The sequence below is a fragment of the Myotis lucifugus genome, unplaced genomic scaffold, assembly GCF_000147115.1.
Source record: "Myotis lucifugus unplaced genomic scaffold, Myoluc2.0 scaffold_311, whole genome shotgun sequence".
NCBI lineage: Eukaryota > Metazoa > Chordata > Mammalia > Chiroptera > Vespertilionidae > Myotis > Myotis lucifugus.
The window spans coordinates 834,443-857,634 of NW_005871359.1; the positions used below are offsets into that span (position 1 = coordinate 834,443).

General features: G+C 52.0%; 1 protein-coding gene across 1 annotated transcript; it reads left to right on the plus strand.

The window, feature by feature from the left end:
• Positions 1-1,749: 1,749 nt before the first annotated feature.
• NCAN (neurocan) lies at positions 1,750-22,504 on the plus strand. The gene is made up of 15 exons (XM_023764003.1): positions 1,750-1,960; positions 2,893-3,306; positions 4,415-4,589; positions 4,684-4,811; positions 5,211-5,504; positions 6,366-6,962; positions 7,140-7,608; positions 7,642-8,585; positions 13,247-13,363; positions 14,902-15,015; positions 16,550-16,708; positions 18,008-18,090; positions 20,804-20,948; positions 21,913-22,095; positions 22,359-22,504. The coding sequence occupies exons 1-15, from the start codon at positions 1,888-1,890 to the stop codon at positions 22,502-22,504; spliced, it is 4,041 nt and encodes a 1,346-aa protein (XP_023619771.1). The 5' UTR covers positions 1,750-1,887.
• The last annotated feature ends 688 nt before the right edge of the window (positions 22,505-23,192 follow it).

Here is a 23,192-nt window from a genome sequence, read left to right on the forward strand (position 1 = left end):
AAGCCCCAGACAGTTTTGTAAATGCTCACCTCTGAAGGCCCTGGGAGTAGATATTTTAAGAGAAATGGTGTGGGTGTGTGAGGGTGCAAGTAGAGGGAACTGAGTGTGTGTGGGAGGTCATGTGTGTTGGGGGGAATGCACCTGAAACTGTGTCTGTCACCATGTTGGACCACCTCTGTATATTTGAGTATGTACATGAGACTTTGTGCACAAAACAACCGTTTTTTAATTCACCATTTCTAGGAATTCACATGTCTTAGCTCATTCTATCCTCACAGTAACTACCTGAGGTACATGCTGCATAATCCCCATTTTACAAGTGGGGAAACTGAGGCACAGGGTGATAAAGCAGTCTGTGTAAGGTCATGTAACATGCAGAGAACAAAGGCAGGGCTTGAAGCCCTGTCATCTGGATATAGTATGAGCTCTTCACCATAATGTGTGTGTGTGTGTGTGTGTGTGTGTGTGTGAGAGAGAGAGAGAGAGAGAGAGAGAGAGAGAATTCTCAGAACTAGCCCCCTCCTAAGACCCTGCTGGGGCAAGTGTATCCCAGAATCCTGCCCCACCCTCTAATACCCAGCCACAGGTCCCAATGCCTGGCCTCTCCCTTGCTGTGCAGCCCTAAGCAAACCGCTAGCCCTCTCTGAGCCCCATCGCAAGAAGACAAAGTGGGCACTGATGAGTTCAGCACCACGGACAGGTCCCGGTCCAGCCTCCCATCAGAGGCTTCTGGTAGCTGGGAAGGGCCTTCTGGAGGGGGCCAGCTCTCCCCCACAGCCCTCATCTGGACTCCACCCACTCTTCCCTTTCAGGGTTATTATTTTATTGGAGAGAGGTGCAAGGCTGGGTTTATAGGTGATGCTCTAACTCCCCATCTGCCCCCACCTCCTGAGCCCTGGCGAGTCTATCCAGAGGGGCGTCCTTCCCGGGGTTTCCAGTCTCTGGAAGAATGTGAGGTCAGGGAGGCCACTGCTGTGTCCCAGTGCTTGGAATTGGCCTTGCTTACAGTTCACATTCAGTAATTGTCCACTTTATGCCCACGGGCCACTACCCTGTAGAAAGATGGACCCATGCTGGAGTCTTTGTGGACCTAGGAGGCATCTTTGCCAGGCAGTGTGAAATGAGGGGGAGGGGAGGGGAGGGTGGGCAGGGCAAGGCCCATCCTCCAGCTGAGACTTGGCAGGACCTCAAAAATCCCAGAAACCAAGAATAGAATCTTGGCGACAATCAAATCCTGGAATTGAAGCTGAGAATCATGTCCTTCAGAAAACCCAGATTAAAGGCTGGCTTGGAGGCCAGCCTGTTGCCAGGACTGGGGACCCCAGGCAGACTGGGACTGGCTGCTGCCCTTTAGGAGCTCCCCTCCCCCCAAGTCTAAATGAGGAAGCCAACTTGAGAAATGGGATTTTGATCTTGCCTCTGTTAAGGTTAATGATAATAATAATAATAATAATAATAATAGCAGAAATTTACTCTTTCATGCCAGGCAGTTCTAAGCATTTTAAATGTATCGACTCATCTATTCCTTTCAAGTACCTGATGTTTTCCCCATCTGACGTACGAAGAAACTGAGACACAGAGAAGCTAAATTATTTGCTCAAGGTCACACAGCAAGGAACAGACACAGAGACAACTCCAGGTTCTGATTCACTCCAGCATCCATACTTCTGACCATGAGACATCACTGCTGGGATTCTGAAGTCAGCTGGTTCTGGGTTTGGATTCTGGCTCTGCCCTTGCTTGCTGCCTGTGCAACTTTGAATGACACACTGGCCTGTCTGAGTCCCAGTTTCCAGATCTGTAGAGGGGGGATGAGTTTTTCCATGCCAACTCTCTGGGGGGATTTGTTCACCCCTCCCTCCCTCTCTTTCTTGATCCAGGTCCAGGATGGGGGCCATGCCTATCTGGGCCTCGGGCCTCCTGGTGCTCCAGATACTGCTCTTGGTGGATGGGGAACAGGGTGAGTTGGCCTGTGTGGTGGGAGAGGTTGGGGTCTGGACAAGATGGGGCAGCGCTTTTTAACTCAAGAGTCTTTTCCTGCTGGTTCCCTGGCTTCGTGTGGAGAATAAAACGAGAATAGATGAAAAAGGTCTTTGAACAGTCAAAAGCCAACAAGACACCTGTGAGGTTATTTTTAGTCATTGCCAGCAAAAGCTGGAGGTTCCTGCCTCTCACCATTTTGCTATGATGAGTTAAAGAGAGAGAAAAAAAAGGAGGGGGAGGAAGGGAGGGAGAAAGAAAAAAAGAGTAGAGAAGGGAGAGGGAATGGGGGAAGGAGGAAAGAGGAAGGAATGAGAATAGTGTGTACATTGATTAGTGATGTCTGTCGTGGACAGGGCAATAGAAATAAAGGTCTGTGTTCATCTCGCTGGCATCTCCCCAGGGGTGGTCAAAAGCCCAGGCTTTAGAAATGCCTCCTGAATTGCTCTGTGGCCATAGGAAAGTACAATAATGTCTCTGAGCCTCAGTTTCCTCACCCCCCCCCAAAAAAAGAGGATGATGACATATGGCTACCTCTGCGGATAGTTATGAAAATCAGATGGGCTGCTTGCTATCTATAAAGTGCCTGTTCCATAGAAGGTTCTCTGCTACACCATGTCTCTCCCAGTAGCTACCTCTCCCTTAACTTCTGGGGAAACCGTGTCTCAGAGAAGCACAGTGACTTTCCCAAGGTCACACAGGGAGTCAGTGACACAGAGTCGCTGGCCTCAGGGACCTGGACTCTGAGTGGAGGCAGAATTACAAAGGGGTTTGACCCCGTTCCTCCTCTGCTGCTCACAGATCGGGGTGCAGATCTCTCTGGCCTGTGTCTCCCTACCAATAAAGCGAGGGAAACAGTCTCTGCTGCTCCTTGCCTCTGAGTTAGGCCTCTCTCCCCCTCCCCCACCCCAGGCACACAGGACACCACTGCTGTTGCCACGGCTGCTGCGGAGAAGGGGCTCCGCATGCAGAAGGTGGGGTCTGGCTCTGTGCGGGCTGCACTGGCGGAGCTGGTGGCCCTGCCCTGTTTCTTCACCCTGCGGCCACGGCCGAGTGCAGCTGGAGAAGCCCCTCGGATCAAGTGGACCAAGGTGCACACCGCATCAGGCCAATGGCAGGACTTGCCCATCCTGGTGGCCAAGAACAACGTGGTTAGAGTGGCCAAGGGTTGGCAGGGACGTGTGTCTCTGCCCGCCTACCCCCAGCACCGGGCCAACGGCACGCTGCTACTGGGGCCCCTGAGGGCCAGCGACTCCGGGCTGTACCGCTGCCAGGTGGTGAGAGGCATCGAGGATGAGCAGAACCTGGTATCCCTGGAGGTGACCGGTCAGTTGAGGGCAGGGGAAGGGTCAAGGCGGGAAGGGGAGGAGCTGAACCCAAAGGTCACCCAGTGAACATCACCTAAGAAATATTAATTGGGCACCTCCCACATGCCAGCCTGGTGCTAGGGACACTGTCATGACTGAGATGCAGCTGCCACCTTCTAGGGCAGTGATGGCGAACCTTTTGAGCTCGGCGTGTCAGCATTCTGAAAAACCCTAACTTAACTCTGGTGCCGTGTCACATATAGAAATTTTTTGATATTTGCAACCATAGTAAAACAAAGACTTATATTTTTGATATTTATTTTATATATTTAAATGCCATTTAACAAAGAAAAATCAACCAAAAAAATGAGTTCACGTGTCACCTCTGACACGCGTGTCATAGGTTCGCCATCACTGTTCTAGGAGCTCCCAGTTTAATAAGATGGAGCAAAATGTTTCATTCCTATATCTGGCTCAACCATTTCTTTCATCCCTAAATCAGAATTTGAGTCACAGAAAGTCCGTTCAATAATGGGCTTCCCGTCCTGACTTACATGTCACCTCCTCCAGGAAGCCCCCCAAGCCTTCATGTCTAGGCTGGGCAATAACCACATTAGATCTTCCATTGATGCCAGTGATTCCCCTATCAATGCATGTACTTAATTCCTAAATGGCAGGATCTCTCTTACTCTTCTTCATACCTCCTGTCACCTCCTGGGCCTAACCATGGGCATGAAGAATGCTATCGTTGGAGTCAGATCTTCCAGGATATGAATTCTGGCTCTGCCTCAAACTGGCTGTGTGACCATGGCCATGTCACTGAACCTCTCTGAGCCTTAATTTCAATGAGATAATGCTTATAAATGCTTTTTACATAGTAAATATTTGACAAATTCTAGTCCTTTCTGGCCATTGCTAACAGTTTCCTCATCTGTGAAATGGGGGCATATCAGTCTCATTCCCCACCACTGCCCCTAGTGTCACGTCTGGTGCTGAGTGAAGGGCAGTGTAGGGCAGCAGTTCTATTATTATCAGACTAACGGGGGGGGGGGGCATTCTGCAGAAGGAGGTGTGTTCTTAAAGATTTCAGAACAAATCGGCCCGCTATTCTGGATGTCCCTTCACAGGTGTTGTGTTCCACTACCGGGCAGCCCAGGATCGCTATGCACTGACCTTTGTCCAGGCCCAAGAGGCCTGTCGTCTCAGCTCAGCCACCATTGCAGCCCCACGGCACCTGCAGGCTGCCTTTGAGGATGGCTTTGACAACTGTGATGCGGGGTGGCTCTCTGACCGCACTGTTCGGTGAGGGGGTGCGCAGGGTGGGGAAATGGAGAGCTAGCCCCTGGGGAAAGATGGTTTTTGGGGGCCCCAGGAGCACACATCCTTGTCTTGTCAGGTATCCTATCACCCAGTCCCGTCCTGGTTGCTATGGTGACCGTAGCAGCCTTCCAGGGGTGAGGAGCTATGGGAGGCGCGACCCACAGGAACTCTATGATGTGTATTGCTTTGCCCGTGAGCTGGGGGGTAAGTCTGGGGCTGACAGGACCCTTCCCTTCCCTGAGCCCCTTACCTTCCCCAACCCCCATCCCTCCTAATCCTCATCCTTTAAACCTGCAGCCAAGACGTGGGCCCACCCCTGCCCTGAGCTTTCCTCCCCTCCCTGAGCCCCTCTCTTTCCCGGTGCCCCTTCCCTCGATCTGCGCCTCTTCCCTCTCTGAGGCCCCGAGCCTCTGCCCCTCTCCTCCTTCCTACCACCCCTGACCGAGCCCCTCCCTCTCTCTGAAGCCCGAAATGCCACATTTGTAAAAAGAAGTTAAAGCGGCCTCTTATTTGGAGCGAGCCCCCTTCCTGGGTGGGCTCCAGGTAGGGTCCCCTGGGCCCGCCTGACCTCTGCTCACTCCTTCCGGCGCTGCCTTCCCACAGGCGAGGTCTTCTACGTGGGCCCAGCCCGCCGGCTGACCCTGGCTGGCGCTCGTGCCCAGTGCCGCCGCCAGGGCGCAGCGCTGGCCTCCGTGGGCCAGCTGCACCTGGCCTGGCACGAGGGCCTGGACCAGTGCGACCCGGGCTGGCTGGCCGACGGCAGCGTGCGCTACCCGATCCAGACGCCGCGCCGGCGCTGCGGGGGCCCCTCCCCCGGCGTGCGCACCGTCTACCGCTTCGCCAACCGCACTGGCTTCCCGGCCCCTGGAGCGCGCTTCGACGCCTACTGCTTCCGAGGTGCGCGGGGGGCCACGCCCGGGGGAGTGTGTCCCTGGAGGTCCAGCCCCCGAGGGTGCGTCACTGATGGCCTTGCCCCAGGGCTCGCACCCCAGTCAAGGCCACGCCCCGGGAGCTGTGCTTGCTGGTGGAGGCGGAATCGGGGCAGGGAGGGACCCGGAGAAACTGCACCGCGGTCAGCCACACCCCGGGTGAAGGCCATGCCCCTGAGATAGGCTTTCCCCTGGCGCCCACGCTGGGCGTTAGAACGGGCCCCAGCTCTGGCTGGAAGCTCTAGGAGGTGGGCGATAGTCCTGAGGTCCCGGAAAGACGCGTCCTTGTAGGGAGCGTTTCTTACCTGGAACCACGCCCAGAAGCGCCCTTTGAGAAGAGATACCTCGGCTAGCCACGCCCCGTGGGCCAGGCCACATTCCCAGGGACCAGACCAGGGATGACCCTTGCACTTGGGGTGGAGCCACAGCCTCAAGCTGCAAACCTCAACTCAGAAGAGTTAAGTCTCAAAAAAAAAAAAAGAAGAAGAAGAAGAGTTAAGTCTTCCACATAAGGGAATGGCGTCCCTTTGTAAACAGGCCACGCCCATTAGGCGCTTTCTGCACCTGAGCTTCACCCATGAGCCAAGCTGTCTCTTGACCCTTTACTGGGACCAGTTGACTCTGACCTTGACAGTGGATGCAAGCCTGAACAGTGGGGATAACAACTTTGCACCACCTCTCTCCTCTGGGGTATTCCAGAAACCACCCAGAGAGACAGGGGGTCACAGAGAGACAGGTCTATGTGGCAGTGTGCTAGAATGTGGGTAGACTTCAAGTAGAACTTCCCAGCCCCTGAGCCTAATACCACCTCTTCTACTTTCTCCCACAGCTCATTACCCTACTCCACAACATGGAGACCCAGAGACCCCCTCATCTGGGGATGAGGGGGAGATTCTATCGGCAGAAGGGCCTCCAGCCAGAGAACTGGAGCCCAACTTGGGGGAAGGGGAAGTGGTCACCCCTGACTTCCAGGAGCCTCTGCTGTCGAGTGGGGAGGAAGAGCCTGTGATCTTGGCAGAGAAGCAGGAGTCTCAAGAGACCCCCAGCCCTGCCCCTGGGGTTCCCACACTAGCCTCAGGGCCTTCCCTGGAGGCTGAGGAGGTGTGGCTGAGCACCGCGGCCCCGTTCTCCAGCAGCCTGGAGGAAGGCACCTCGGCTGGCACGCACAGCAAGGCGACTCCAGCCAACCTCAAGCCCAAGAGGCGGATTCGCTTTAAAGGGTTGAACGGGCGCCACTTCCAACAACAGGAATCCCAGCAAGGGCTGGAGGGAAGGCTTGAGGTCAGTGCCCAGCCTCCCACCCCAGAGGCTGCTGGGAATCATGTGGAGCCTCCCCTGGCCACCGGAGCCACAGACTCCTTAGGGAGTGACAGGAGCCAAAGCCCCTGGGCGGTGCTGTCCAATGAAGTGGATGTGCCTGGAGCTGGTGAGTGGGGTCCCAGGAGGAGGTGGGACATGAGTGGGTGTCAGGGGTCGGGGAGGAGGCTCTGAACCCCTGCTGGGTCCCCGGGCCTTAGAAGCCCCCTCCTCCCGAGGCTAAACCAAGGAAACACTCAACAGAAGGAGCGCTGAGAGATAATTATTATTGTTGATATTGTTGCAGGTTCCCCTGGTGGCAGGAGCCCTCCAGAGCCCTGGCTGTGGCCCCCAACAGTGGTGCCACCCAGCATCCCAGGCCCCAGCAGGGCCTTTGGCCTGGAGTTGGAGGAAGCCAAGGGCCCCAGTGTGAGGCTTGATACCCTCAAACTTCCCTGGTCCCCTTCAGAGGCCACGGCTCTGTCTCCCAGCCCCTCAGAAGATCCCAGTAGTGTCCCCTGGGAGGCGTCCCCCATGGTCACTTCCCTAGACCTCCCTGTCATGGCCATGCTTCGTGCTCCCAAAGTGTGGCTCCTACCACATCCTACACCCCTCCCTACCCAGACCAATGAGGTTAAGGGTCATAGTGAGGCCATGCCCTCTGCCCTACCTTCCCTGGCCTCAGAGACCCAGGCTGGTCCCCAGAACCCCATCCATCCAGAGATGTATTCCTTGCCCCCCTCCTTGGGCCTGACAGGACAAGGTCGAGAGGCCGCGTTCCTGACATTTAGTGACCACAGCGCAGGAAGTCCCACAGCCCTCTCACAAGTAGCCACGGACACACAAACCAGAGCCAGTCCTAATGCCCCCAGGACAGACTTTGGAGAAATTGGGGGGACCAGCCCCACTGGACTCAATGAAGCTGAGCACCCCAGATCCAGCCCACAGGCTTCTGTGGATTGGAATGTGGCAGCAGATTTCACCCTCACAGAGATGGCAACTGAGCCCACAGGAGGGAGAGGAATCTCAGGGTCTGAGTATGGGGTCCTCTACACAGCAGAGAGTCCCACTTCCAGCTCACAGGCCCCTGTGCGAGAGGCACAGGGCACGAGCCCCTCACTGCACATCAAAGAGCTGGACCCCCACACCCCCTCTGCACCGTCGGGGGACCCCAGAGTTTCCCTGAGTTTGGAGCCTTGGGCTGCTACAGATGAAGGAGGTACAGAGGGTCCCACAGATACAGCCACAGTGGACCCCAGTGATGCTGGTAGGATTTGGGAATCTGGATCCCTCATGGTTGAAGGAGCTGAACGCCCCACCATGAGCCCTCAAGTGGCTGTGGATACGAAGGTGGTGACGTCCCTCGTGTCCCTGGACCAGGGGGACAAGGGTGGGGTCCTGGCCACGTCCACCATGGACTCCTCCAGCTCCCAGCCCCACCCAGAGCCAGAGGGCCAGGTGGTGACCCAGGGAACACTGGAAGCCTCGGTCCCTCCGCGTGAGGGCATCCCCCTGGGGGATCCCACTCTTCCTCCTTGGACACCTACAGTGGCCAGCATGGACGAGCCTGTGCCAGTGTCCGCAGGGGAGCCAACAGTGCTATGGGACTCCCCCAGCACTCTGCTGCCTGCCCCTCGGGTCCTGGACAAGTTTGCGCTGGAGGTCCTTGCAGGAAGTGCCAATGTGGAGGAGGCATCGAGTGGAGAGGAGCCGGCCCTGCCAGGGACCCCTGCAGATGGGAGCGCAGAGCAGAGTGAGTTCAAATTTTGTGGCCTCATTCAGCCCGCTGTGGTCAGGGCTGGGGGACCAGGGGCCAGGGGAGCTCAGGGTAGGGAAAAGGGGTTGTTCCCGGGGGCCTGGGAAGGTTTCTAGCAGGAATAACATTGTAGGTGGGAATTTATCAGGTGAGTTGAATTACAGAAAGGATGTTTCTGGCAGAGGCACCAGCCTGGGCAAAGGTTGAACAAGTTGATGTGTTTTAAGGCACAGTGAGTGATGGGGGAATGATGAGGTGTTGAGTGGAGTTGGATTTTGGTTCAATTAACAACTCCTGTTCATGGCCACACAGAGCTAGACAGTGCTATACAATGCTGGGGGCCGGCCTTCAGTGATGCCCCAGTCTGGGAAAGACAGAGCTAGACACAGACACCTGCCGCCCCTCCCCCCCGTGGGGCCAGATGGAGGAGGCATAGTGGGATTCAGTGGTGCATTTGCTGGGGGACCTTGAGCCACAGGAAAAGTGGGCACTGGGACGGGGTTGGAGTATTGTACAGCCTAGTGGTGCAGACAGCAAACTGACACTCAGGGAGGAATGTCACTACCAGCTCGTCAGTGGCCAGACTTCAGAGGGAGCCCAAGTCTGCAGACGCCTCACCTGCTCTTTGCTCAGCAGAATCCAGAAAAAGCTACCACCCTGTTCTCCTGGAGCCAGGTCTGCCCGAAGCTCTCCTGCAAATTCTGGCCCTTTTTTTAAAAGAAATATATATATATATTTTTTTTAATTGAGGAAGGGAGAGGGAGAGAGAGATAGAAACATCAATGGTGAGAGAGAATTATTGATCAGCTGCCTCCTGCATGCTCCCCACTTGGGATAGGGCTCACAACTTGGGCATATGACCTGACCGGGAATTGAACCGTGGCCTCCTGGTTTAGGTCCACACTCAACCATTGAGTCACGCTGGCCGGGCCAGGCCTTTTTGTAGGTCCTGCATATTGAGCGTTTTTGTTGTTTTGTTTTGTTTTTTGTCAAATGAGCTTTTAAAAACACCAGCATCTAATGAAAAGGCACTTTTTTTTTTGAGTTGCAAAAACACTTATTAACACAATTGGTTTTACACTTGCTTTCTTTTTTGAAGGCAAAGTGTGCATGATGGGAATAGCAGGTACAGGGTTTTGTCACCAACCCTGTCACCTCTGGGCTAGATTTTTTTTTCTTAGATGCTCAGGAGGCAGGCAGACACCGATACATGAATTGATAAAGGCTGATGCTTATTGGTGACTGCCCATGTACTTGGCTTGTTCGAGCACTTTACTGGAATCATCTTGATTGATCCTTTTAATGTCCTTGTGGAACAAGTTCTAGTATGACCTTCACTTTAGCATGGGGAGACTGAGGCACAGGGAGGTCTAGTGACTTGTGCAGAATCATGCAGCTGGGACTGTTAAGGATAAGGTTTGAATCAGGCCAACTAACAACATGGTCTCTCTCAACCACTAGGCTGTACAACATGTACTTCATTGGCGTAACACACACACACACACACACACCCTGAGGCTTTGGGAGGGGTGAACTCTGCTCTGGAGGGAGCTGGGAAGAGACTAGCTGTAGGGGATGGGTAGCAGGAAGGAGGTTCAATGTCAAGGGAGCTAGAAAAGGGGAGTCCGAGAGGTGGGAGGTAGACCATGCCGAGTGGTGCAAAGGGAAGCCTGTTTGGGTCTGCCTTGCAGCCAGTGGCAGTAGGGTGAGAGAGAGGCAGGCAGAGCTGGGGTGGGGGGGAGGGGATCTGGGTGCCTAGCCACCTTATGCTTGCTGCAGAAATGCTAATGTAGCCAAAAATAAATCCAGCACCAGTGAGCGACTGAGTCACCGCCAGTCTGTGGGCAGCTGTCGGCAGCTTGGGTCACCTGGCAGGGCTCACATATTCCCATGCCTAGCAGTCTTGCGCATGTGCACACACAGGACAGACACAACCACTGGCCTCTCTGGCAATCCCTGGGGGCACATGCCACCACCCCAGGGATCGGCCTCTGTCCCTACAGGAAGGCCAGAAGCTACCTTCATTCAGTTAGCAAGCAATTATTTAGTGCCGGCTATGTGCCAGGCCCCAGGCTGAGACCAAGTCACTTGTCCTCTGGAAGCTGGCCTTCTAGAGCAGCACTCTAGAACTTGCCCAATGATGGGAATGTTCTGGAGCTATGCTGTCTAATACACTAGCAAACAGCCCCACGTGGCTACTAAGCCCTTGAAAGCGGCTAGTGAGACTGAGGAACTACATTTGTACTTTCATTTGCTTTTAATTAATTTAGACTTAAAAAGCTATATTTGGCTGCTATGTGGAACATCATTGCTCTGGGGGAGGCACAAACACATAACAGTGATCCTAATAACTAAATGATATTGGAGGTTAGAAAGTGATTGGGCAGCCCGCTGGTTTGGCTCAGTGGATAGAGTGTCAGCCTGTGGACTGAAGGGTTCCGGGTTCAATTCTGGTCAGGGGCACATGCCCGGGTTGTGGGCTCGATCCCCAGTGGGGGGCGTGCAGGAGGCAGCCGATTAATGATTCTCTCTCATCATTGATCTTTCTATCTCTCTCTCCCTCTCTGAAATATATATATATATAGTGATTGGGCAAAGAGACAAGTGAAACAAGGATGGGAGATGCCAGTGAGCGGTTTCTGGTTCTGGAAGGGGAATCAGAAAGGCCTCTCCTAGCAGATGACATTCGAGCAAGCCTGAAGGAGGTGAGGGAGGAGCCATGCAGAAATCTGGGGAAAGAGTGTTCCAGGCAAAGGGAACAGTCTATGTAAAGGCCCTGAGACAGAACTGTGCCTGGCATGTAAGAACAGCAAGGTCAGTGTGGCTGGAGCAGAGTGAGCAAGGGAGCGAGCAAGAGGTAGGGCAGGGGGATGTTAGGCAGATCTCCCAGGGCCCTGTGGGTAGCAGTGAGGGCTTCGCCTGTCTCCTGAGGGCAATGGGGAGCCATGGAAGGATCTAGGCAGAGGAGGGACATGACTTGACTCAGGTTTACATAGGCTCCCTTGGCAGCTATGGGGAGAATAGCCTGTTGAGGGTGAGAGTGGAGGCCAGGAGACCTAGGAATTGGTGACAGCTTATTGCCACCTCAGTTTCTTGTGAGGCTCTAGACAAGCCCAAAATAGAAACAAATTCTAGGTTATAGGGGCTGGAAAGAGGGCCTTAAACTGGGCTACCGGAGCCCAGGAAGTCAGATTTGGCTCTTGTATTGTCTCACTATGTAGCACTGAACCAAGCCCTTCCCTTCTCTGGACCTCAGTTCTAGTGTCTGTGCGGTGGAAGTGGTGGGTGCCCTGACAAGGGAAGGGGGTTGGTTGGGGGTTCCAGTCGTTAGAGTGGAGAACACCCACCAAGGCATCTGGGCCCCTAAGATGGGGAGGGGAGATCCCCCTTCCTCCAGGGAAACCCAGCTGATGGGGGAAATGGGAGAGGGGGACAGGGACCCACATTCCTAAACGCACCCTGGGTGCCTGGTGAATGCTGAGACCCCTCAAGAGCCAGATATGGCTTCATGGTGAAGACTGAGAGAGATGAACTATTTTTATTTCCATTTTGTAGATGAGGCAACTGAAATTCAGAGAAGCAATTTGCCTAGGGTCCCTGAATGAGGGGCAGAGCCAGGGATTGAACTAAACTCTCCGACTCCAAAGTCCATGGTTATGACCATGATAATCCATAAACTCTCCACAGTGTCACTACTGGAACCACATCAAAAGAGGTTGAGCCCAAATGAAGGAGATGTTGGTTCCCTAGTGCTGTTCATACCCCACCATCTAGGGCAGTGATGGCAAACCTATGACATGCGTGTCAGAGGTGACACGCGAACTCATTTTTTTTGGTTGATTTTTCTTTGTTAAATGGCATTTAAATATATAAAATAAATATCAGAAATATAAGTCTTTGTTTTACTATGGTTGCAAATATCAAAAAATTTCTATATGTGACACGGCACCAGAGTTAAGTTAGGGTTTTTCAAAATGCTGACGCGCCGAGCTCAAAAGGTTCGCCATCACTGATCTAGAACCTTATGTCCACTTCTGTGCAACAAATTGTGAGAAATACAATGGCCAGCAGGGTATGTCCAGAAGAAAGGACAAGTCAGGGAGGGCACTTAAATCCATGTTCTAGAAGATGACTTAAATATGTGTGTGTGTGTGTGTGTGTGTGTGTGTGTGTGCATACACATTGATTTCAGAGAGGAAGGGAGAGGGAGAGAGAGATAGAAGCATCAATGATGAGAGGGAGTCATTGATTGGCTGCCACCTGCAGGGCCTCTACTGGGGATTGAGGCCACAACCTGGGCATGTGCCCTTGACCAGAATCGAACCTGGGACACTTCAGCCTGCAGGCCAACACTCTATCCACTGAGCCTAACTGGCTAGGGCTAGAACATGACTTTTTAAGAGAAGCTTTGGGAAGCCCATTCCAGTTCAGTCAGAGAAAGAACTTTTCACCGGCAGGGCAGCCCACAGATGCTTTGGGAGCAATTTCTGGAAGGAGTAAACTTGTCACAGGGGCACGTGAGCGGAAGGTGGTGATGACCTACCGGGAAGGCATAGAGGGGACTCCACAGAGAGGAACCGAGCCAGAGGCCCTCGGTGCCTGAGGTCAGGATTCTAGGAGGGCAGATCTGCTGTTCTGACTGTCTGTCTGTCCTGCAGCCCCCTCGGATCCCTGCGAGAACAACCCTTGCCTGCACGGGGGCACCTGTAGAGCCAATGGCACCATCTACGGCTGCAGCTGTGCCCAGGGCTTTGCTGGGGAGAACTGTGAGATCGGTGAGTCCCCCGACTCGGGATCAGAACCTGGACTTGTCTGACCCCAGAGCCCTGGGTTTGTTTGTTACCACTGCAGTCAACCCCATGAGAACGCAGGGCTCACAAATGCTGGCTTCAGACGCTTCCTTTCCTCCTCACTCCTTGGATCCAGTAAATCCGCCCCAGCACCAGCCAACTGAGCTCTCATCCTGGGGGCTGAGGCTCTGGCGTGCTGCCTCCCATTACTACCAAGCAGGGGTAAAGGAGGGCAAAGGGATGGTAAGGTTCAGGCTCCTTCCTTCCAAGGCCTCCAGGAATCCTACCCTTTCCTGGTGGGCAGGGGTGTAGGTACCACCAGCAGAACAGTTGGATACTAGCCTCAAACCCCAACATAAGAAATATGACAAGTTATGAAATTAGAACAATAAATATAAATAATACAATTTCTTGAGCTCTGTTCATCATCTCATCAATTTCACAACCTTCACAACTATATCAATAATAGAAATATAACAATAAATATAAATGATATTAAATTTTTATTTTAAATATGTTTTTATTGATTTCAGAGAGGAAGGGAGAGGGAATAAGAGATAGAAACATCGCCGGAACTGGCTTGGCTCAGTGGATAGAGCGTCGGCCTGCGGACTTAGGGGTCCCGGGTTTGATTCCAGTCAGGGGCATGTACCTTGGTTGCGGGCACGTCCCCAGTGGGGGGTGTGCAGGAGGCGGCTGATCGATGTTTCTAACTCTCTATCTCTCTCCCTTCTTCTCTGTGAAAAATCAATAAAATATATTTAAAAAAAAAAAAAGAGATAGAAACATCAATGATGAGAGAGTCATTGATCTGCTGCCTCCTGCACGCACCCCCACTAGGGGATCGGGCCCGAAACCCGGGCATGTACCCTGACCGGGAATAGAACCGTGACCTCCTGGTTCATAGATCTGCATTCAACCACTGAGCCACGCTGGCTGGGCAATGATATAAACTCTTGAGCTCTTCCATTGACTCTCCACTCATAACCACCTTTGAGGAGGTGCCATTATTATTAACACTGCAAAAACAACAACTGGGTCTCAGAGAGTGGAAGTGGTATCGTACATGCCTCAAGCACTGTCTACACAGGGGTGGTAGAAGAGGGAGTTCAACTGGATAGCTGTCTCTACAGTTTTCTGACTCCCTGTTCCTTGCAAATGCTCTGGAACCCAGTTTCCCGAGGTTCCACATTCCAAAAAGACCCTGAAGCTTCGACATCTCTGGGTCTGTTGGCGAGAGTATAACCTTCACTGTTCTGGAGTCAGGTGGGATGCTCTGCACACCCTGGCCCCAGCCAACGCAGTGACATCTGCTCTCATTAATGCTAAGTTATGCCAGGCTCCACCCTCCTGACCTCCAGAGGCGAGGAGCCATTGTGCAGACCAGGATGGATGCACTTAGGTCCAGGATGGATGGCAGGATCATGACCCCATCTTCTGCCTGGTTTCCTGTGGGGCCTGGGAGCCAAGGGTTGCCTGTGGGGAGGCTGACCTCTGACTCAGCCCCTCCTTCTCCCCTCCAGACATCGACGACTGTGTGTCCAGTCCCTGTGAGAATGGAGGTACCTGCATCGATGAGGTCAACACCTTCATCTGCCTTTGCCTCCCAAGCTATGGGGGCAGCCTCTGTGAGAAAGGTGAGTCTCTGCTGAGACCCCAGAAACAGGAGGGGAGGGGGTGCCGGGCCGCAGGCCTCCAGCTCTGGGTCCATGACTGTGAGTCCAATAGGCAAACTGTTGGAGGCAAACTGTTTTGTTTTGTTTTTAGATAACATTCACGTAACATAGAATTAACCTTTTAGAGTGAACACTTCAAAAGGAATTCAGTACATTTGCAATGTTTTATAGCCACCACCTCTAGCAAGTTCCAAGATATTTCCCTCAGTTTAAAAGGAGACCCTGCCCCATTACTAGTCACTCTTCACTCCCCATCTACCCAACCCTGGCAACCACTAATCTGTTTCTGTCTTTGTGGATTTGCCTGTTCTGGACATTTCATATAAATGGAATCACACATTATGTGTCTGGCTTCTTCTCCTCAGTATCATGTTTTTGAGGTTAACCCACATGTAGCATATTTCAGTGCTAAATTCTTTTTTTGTGGATGAATAATATTCATGGTATGGATAGACCGTTTTGCTTATCAATTCATCAATTGGTGGTAATTTGGGTTGCTTTCCCCTTGAGGCTAATATAAATAGTACTGCTATGAACATTCATGTACAGGTTTTTGTTTGAATACGTTTTCTTTTTAAAAATATTTTTATTGATTTGAGAGAGAGGGGGATAGGGGAGAGAGAGAGAGAAACATCAATTGGCTGCCTCCTGCACGCCCCCTACTAAAGATCAAGTCTGCAACCCACAACCTGGGCATGTGCCCTGACCAGAATCGAACCGGCAACCTTTTGGTGCATGGGGCAACGCCCAGCCAACTGAGCCACCCAGCCAGGGCAGAACACCTGTTTTCTATTCTTCCACCCCCACCCCCCATTCTTTTTGGTTTATACCTAGAAGTGGAATGACTGGGTCACATGGTAATTCTATGTTTAACTGTTTGAGGAACCATGAGACTGTTTTCAACAGTGGCTGCCCACTTGACATTCCCACCAGCAGTGTACAGGGTTCCAACGTCTCCACATCCTCACCAGCTCTTGTTATTTTCCTACTTGAAAATCATACTAGTAGCCATCCTAGTGGGCGTGAAGTGGTATCTCATTGTGGTTTTGATTTGCGTTTCCTAATGACTAATGATCTTTCCATGTGCTTCTTGGTGATTTGTCTATCTTTTTGGGAGAAATGTCTATGTGAGCCCTTTGCCAGGAGGGAAATTTTAGGCCTTTCTGAGATCATTTCCCGAGTTCCCAGGTCCACCCTGAGGGTGTGGTCCTGCCGATCAGAGGAGACATCAGAGCTGGGAGGAGAGGGGATGAGTGTAAAGATCTTCCAGTTGAATCGCTTCCAGAAACAAAGAAAAGAAGTGAATATGGGAGGGGGAGCTGAAAGGGGGAGAGAGAGCCTCAGGGGGTGGGGATTGGCCCTGGGAAAGGGGTGACCTAGCCCCACAATGACCTTGGATAGGCCCTCTCTCTGGTAGACTGGCTGTGTTCATGCCAGCAGGGCAGACTTCTCAGGCCAAGGACAGCGCCCCTCACACTCCCTTCCTACTTCCCAGACACGGAGGGCTGTGACCGCGGCTGGCACAAGTTCCAGGGCCACTGCTACCGGTACTTTGCCCATCGGCGGGCGTGGGAGGATGCCGAGAGGGACTGTCGCCGCCGAGCTGGCCACCTGACCAGCATCCACTCACCTGAGGAACACAACTTCATTAACAGTAGGGACTCTGGGGTGGTCAGGGTGGCCCTGCGGTCCTTTTTGCCAGGGAAGTTCCCAGGATCCTGAGGACACCACCTTTCTGAAACTGTGTTCATTAGTGCAAGCCATGGCCACTTAATAATTCCCATGTCTGTTTGTTCATTTGTTAATTCATGCATTCACTGTATTCACTCGTTCATTCATCACGTATTTACCAAGCACTTGCTCTGGGACACAGCAGCGAGCAAGATGCACATTGTCCCCTCCTCGGGGAATAACATTCTTGTGGGGGAGTAAATATCTAATTAACGACGTCTATACTATAATTTAGCTGGTCCTAAGTATGCTGATGACAAATTAAATGGCCAGGGGGTAGAGGGCGACGGGGAAGCATCTGTGATGTGTGGGATAAAATGAGCAAGGAGCTGTGCAGAGACCTAGGAAGAGTGTCACATTAATTAAACCGGCATTTATTGATTCATTCATTATCCTTTCTACCGTCTGTGCATCCATCCATGTATTCACATTTCCCCTATCCCATCCCCTAATTCTTTTTTCTTTTTTTTTTGCTTTTAAAAGACTTCATTGGGGAAACATACATGGGTGGGAACTGTCCTCAGAAATATCTCAGGACACTGTCCTCCATCTCGTTGGGCAGTTGCAGTTTCCAGAGGCCCCTGCTCACCAGCATCTGACCAGTCACAGCATCTGTGACTCCTGGAGGGGCCCAGCCCTGGGGGTGGCCACTACTCCCCACCCCCATCTCCTAATTCTTCCATTTGTTCATTCCCCGGGTCACGCGTTTCTTCTTCCTCACATCAATCAAATATCCTCCTCTCCTTCCTCTGTCCTCAGTGACTACCTGGTTCACTGGGTCTCACCGCTGCCCTGTCTAGAGCCACCGTGGGCTTTCCTGTCCCTACTGTCATTTCTGCAAAGATACAACGGTCTTTGTTAATGCCTTACTCTGGCCATTTGTTTAAGCCACATATTTGTGGCAAAGCGAGTGCCAAATAAGCCTTTTCTGTGCCCCACCCCCACCCCCAGGCTAGAGAGCAGCCAGAGCCCCAGGCTACTGGGAAATGGGGGGACCTGGCCTCCAGCCTGTGCCCAGGCTGAGGGAGAGTCTGGGTCCTCCCCTACCCCTCTGGCCTTTGGCTCCTGCCCCACCTCCATCCTTCCACCTCCATTCCCTTTCCCCTCCAGGCCACCTCCAGGCAAAGGAAGGGCTGGGTCCTCCCCTCCACCCCCCACCCCACCCCCAGCTAGGCATTGGGGAGAGGCAGGCACCCAGTCCTGAAAACCCCCCAACCCGCAGGCTTTGGGCGTGAAAACACGTGGATTGGCCTGAATGACAGGATCGTGGAGAGGGATTTCCAGTGGACGGACAACACAGGGCTGGTGAGTGGCGGGAGCCTGGGTCTCTGCTACCAGGCTGCTGACTGGGGGCCCATCTACAACAGCGGGATAGGGGTGAGCCCCATGCCCTTTGCTCTGGCTTCACTTCACCCTCTTACGCAAATGAGCCGTCAGAGGTCTGGAGTGGCGAGTGAGCTTTAGTGAAGCCCCAAAGCACCCACTTCCCAGCCAGGTAGAGGGCCCATCTACCTGGTGACTGAAGCGGGGAACCCAGGACTGGGGACAACTCCTGTGCTCACATCGCCTGGTCCTCCTCCAGCCATAGGCTCTGAGATGCTCCCATTTCCCTACATGCCCCTGCCTGCTCGGTCTCCACTGGGACCCCTGCAGCAGCCCCCCCCCACACACACACTTGCTACCTACACCCCTGCCCCTCTACCTGGTGACCAGGGGGACTTTTAAATAATTGAGGTAAAATTCACATAATAAAATTAATCATTTTCAAGTGTATAATTCAGTGGCATTTAGTATATTCACAACATTGTGCAACCACCATCTCTATCTGGTTCCAGAATATTTTCAATACCCTGAGGGAAACCTTGACCATGGGACCTTTTAAACACTATACATCAGCCCTGGCTGGTTTGGCTCAGTGGATAGAGTGTTGGCCTGCGGACTGAAGGGTCCCAGGTTCGATTCCAGTCGAGGGCACATGCCCGGGTTATGGGCTCGATCCCCAGTGGGGACCATGCAGAAGGCAGCAGATCAATGATTCTCGCATCATTGATGTTTCTATCTCTCTCTCCCTCTCCCTTCCTCTCTGAAATCAATAAAAATATATTTAAAAAATAAAATAAAAACCATACATCAGATCAAGATTCTCCCTGCTTCAAGCCCTGTCAGACTCCTCCATGGTTCTCAAGATAAAGACCCACCTCCTCATGCGAAACAGTCTGGCAGTTCCTCAAAAAGTTAAACATAGAATTCGCACACGACCCAGCAATTCCACTCCTAGGTATGTGCCCAAAAGAAGTGAAAGCAGGGACTCAGATACTGGTACACACATGTTCACAGCGGCACTAGTCGTAATTGCCAAAAGGAGCAACCCAGATGTCCATCATCAGATGAATACACACACAAAATGTGGTCCAAGCAAACACATACCATGAAAAAAGGCGGGACGCACTGACACACACGATAATGTGGGTAAAATTTGAAAACATGATGCTCAGTGAACGAAGCCAGACGTGGCCAGGTAGCTCAGTTGATTAGAGTGTCGTTCCAATACACCAAGATTTCAGGCTCAATCCCCAGTCAGGGCACATACAAGAATCAACCAATGAATGCACAGATAAGTGGAACAACAAATCAATGTTTTTTTTTCTCTCTCTCTCTATTTCTCTTTCTCTCTCAAAATGAATGAGAGAAAAAAAAGGGTGATCTAAGAAAGAAGCCAGACCTAAAAGGACACATATTGTATGATTCCATTTATATGAAATATCCAGAACAGGCAAATACATATAGACGGGAAGTGGATTTTTGGATGCCAGGGGCTGGGGAGGGGAGATGGGGAGTTACTGCTAATGGGGACGAGTTTCTGTTTGGTGTGATAGAAAAGTTCTGGCAACAGACAACGGTGATGGTTGTACAACTTTGTGGATCCTAATTAATGGCAATGAACTGAACACTTAAAAATTATTAAAATGAGTCCTGGCTGGTGTGTTCAGTGGTTAGAGCGTCCGTCTGCACACCTAAGGGTCAAGGGCACGTACCTGGGTTACATGTTCAATTCCTGGCAACCAATTGATGTGTCTCTCTCACATCCAAGTTTCTTTCTTTCTCTCTCTTCCCCTCGCTGCTCCCTTCCATTCTGTCTAAAAATCAATGGAAAAATATCCTTGAGCCTGGCCATTGTTGCTCAGTGGTTGAGCATTGGCCCATGAACCAGGAGGTCACAGTTCGATTCCCGGTCAGGGCACATGCCCGGGTTGCCGGCTCAATCCCCAGTAGGGGGCGTGCAGGAGATAGCCGATCAATGATTCTCTCTCATCATTGATATTCTTTTTCTCTCTCTCTCTCCCTTCCTCGCTCTGAAATCAATAAAAACATACAAAAAAAAATCCTCAAGTGAGGATTAACCAAAAAAAAGTATTAAAATGGTAAATTTTGTTATGTGTATTTTACCATAATTGAAAAAGAATCCACCTCTTCTCCTCTACCCCAAGAACTGGCCCTGCCCACCCTCTGACCACACCCAAACTCCATCAAGTACCTTCAGCCCCACTGGCCTCTAGTCCATTCCTCAAACAGGACAAGCTTAGTCCTGCCTCTGGGCCTTGGCACTAGCCGTTTCCTCTGCTTGTTCTCTGCCTGCATCATTCTTTTCCCTGAGTCTTCAGCTCTCCTGTTGCCTCCTCAGGGAAGCCATCATGGACTTCCAGGCTGAGGTCACCTTTTGTTCAACCGTTTATCTAACAGTGAGTGGCCCATATTGGAACAGACTATCAGGGAGCAAGACAGGAGGCAGGGGCATGAGGGAAGACGGCACAGCAGCCTCCCAGCCAGAGGAGGGGTGATCAGGTCGCACTGGTGTCACCCGCAGGGCAGGCAGAACAGTGCCCATTCTAGAGATGGAAAGACGGAGTCCCTAAGGGTTTGAGTGGTCTGCCCAGGGGAGCCCCACAGTGGACAGTGCCAGAGTCTGAGGCAAGATGCTGGTTCCCTGAGCACCCCTTCCTGCCCCACGTTTCTGCAGCAATATGAGAACTGGAGAGAGAACCAGCCAGACAATTTCTTCGCGGGCGGGGAGGATTGTGTGGTGATGGTGGCACATGAAAGTGGGCGCTGGAACGACGTCCCCTGCAACTACAACCTCCCCTATGTCTGTAAGAAGGGCACAGGTACGCTGCCCCCCTGCCCCCTTGCCCTCCTGTGGCTCACATTCACGCGTTCATGAGTTTTTCAAGTGTGTCAATGTAAGAGTCAGCCCCACCCACTTTTCACTCTCAGGCACCGTGTGAGAGGGCCCATTTTTCCCATCCTTGACAACTTGATGCATTCTCAAACTTTCTATTTTTTGTTCATCTAAGTCAGTGGTTCTCAACCTTCCTAATGTCACGACCCTTTAATACAGTTCCTCATGTTGTGGTGACCCCCAATTTCATTGTTACAAATTGAACATAATTAAAGCATAGTGATTAATCACAAAAACACTATGTAATTATATGTTTTCCGATGGTCTTAGGCGACCCCTGTGAAAGGGTCGTTCGACCCCCAAAGGGGTCGCGATCCACAGGTTGAGAACCGCTGATAAGCGATGAAAAAAATAGTATCTCAATGTTATTGTAGTTCGCACATCTTCAAGGTTGAGAATGACTAGCTGTTCATATGTTGATAGGCTATTTATCTGTATTTATTTGCCTGTGACCTGCCAGGTCATCTCCTTTGCCTAATGTTCTATTAGCCTGTTGGTCTTAGTGATTTGCAAGCGTTCTTTACATATTAAGGGAACATTTACATGCATTCTTGTGACCACCTTTCTCTTACACTTTTGTTCATTCTTGCTTCCATTTCTTTGCCAATTATCATATCCTTACTTCCTTGCATTTGCTCAAATTATTCTTACCTCCCATCTCCTTCGTCCCTGTCATGCATAAGAATTAGGGGGTGGGATGTGTCCAGGAGGTTCCTGCCTGGAAGGGGCTCCAGGTCTGGGTGGAAGAGACAGACACAATCACTTCTCGCCCTGGGAGGTCACAGCTGGGCAAAGGGCAGGACCTGCATAGGTGTGTCATTTCTAACAAGAGAGGAAACCATTCATCCCGTTATGGCCACTCTCCTAACGGGAGGTTCCTGCGTCCCCAGTGCTGTGTGGTCCCCCTCCGGCAGTGGAGAACGCTTCGCCCATCGGGGCCCGCAAGGCCAAGTATAACGTCCATGCCACTGTGCGCTACCGGTGCGACGAAGGATTTACCCAGCACCACGTGTCCACAATCCGGTGCCAGAGTAATGGCAAGTGGGACTGGCCCCAAATCGTCTGCACCAAACGTAGGTGGCTGTCCCCTATCCCCACCCCCACCCAACACATTTCCAGGTGTCTGTAGTCTCCAATGGAAACATCTGATGACTATATGCATTGATTTGAGTAAATATCTGCCTGATAACACAGCCTTGCAGATAAAGATCAGCTTGCCTGGTGTCTCCTCCATCCACCCCCCCCCGCCCACCCCACCCCCAGAAGGCCCGCTGCATCAGGCCACTGCTTCTCACCACCTTTTGCTACTTCCCTGTCTTCCTTCATTTCCCTGCAGCCAGAAGGTCCCATCGGATGCGGCGACACCATCACCACCACCAACATCACCACCAACGCCACCACCACAAATCACACAAGGAACGCAGAAAACACAAGAAGCACCCGGCAGAGGACTGGGAGAAGGAGGAAGGGAATTTCTGCTGAAGAACCAGGCAAACGAAAGCACAACCCCCTTCTCACGCCTCCTCTGGGGCCTTCGCCTGGGAAGATAGAGCCTAGAGAGAAACGAGAGGGCCCCGAAGCCCCTGAGACCCAAGCCCCCTCCCCAACCTTTTGTAAAAAGCTCCTCCCTCCTCTTTCTTACACATACAGGTCCTCTTGGCAGACGTAGCCATGCGTCTGAAAATCCAGTTCTAGTCAGGCTGGACTCTGGGAGAATCTCAGTGGAAGGAAGCACAATTGGCAAAGATCACTCTTTGCTGCACTGGTTGAGTCTTTTGTTGGCAAGACTAATTGGCAGTTGTTGAGATAAGGCTTTGATGAGGGTGCAAGGGTGTATGTTTGGATTTGCACTAAGGAATTGCTTTTCACGCCAGAGCCAGGCTTTGTAAATTATCGGATGTCCTAAATGCAGCCTGAAGCCTTTAGTGACTGCTTTGGGAGTCGAAAACTACATGGAAGCACACTGCTTGAACTTGACAACTGCTCTCCCATTACCTTGGACTTGAACCCAAGTTCAGTCTTTGGTCTTGGTGGGTAAACAGTCTTGAACTCCTATGTACTGAATGTTGGGAATGATTTTAGAACAGCTTCCTTCCATACCCTCAGAGTTAGGGGTCAGAATAGTCAGGGCATATGTGGGCAATGAAGGGAAGGTATTGCTTATCCTCCC

Coding starts and splice junctions, on each gene's coding strand:
- NCAN (XM_023764003.1), top strand. CDS start 1,888: ATGGGGGCCATGCCTATCTGGGCCTCGGGCCTCCTGGTGCTCCAGATA. Junction 3,307..4,414: donor GGTATCCCTGGAGGTGACCG/GTCAGTTGAGGG, acceptor GTCCCTTCACAG/GTGTTGTGTTCCACTACCGG. Junction 15,016..16,549: donor GGGCAGCCTCTGTGAGAAAG/GTGAGTCTCTGC, acceptor CCTACTTCCCAG/ACACGGAGGGCTGTGACCGC.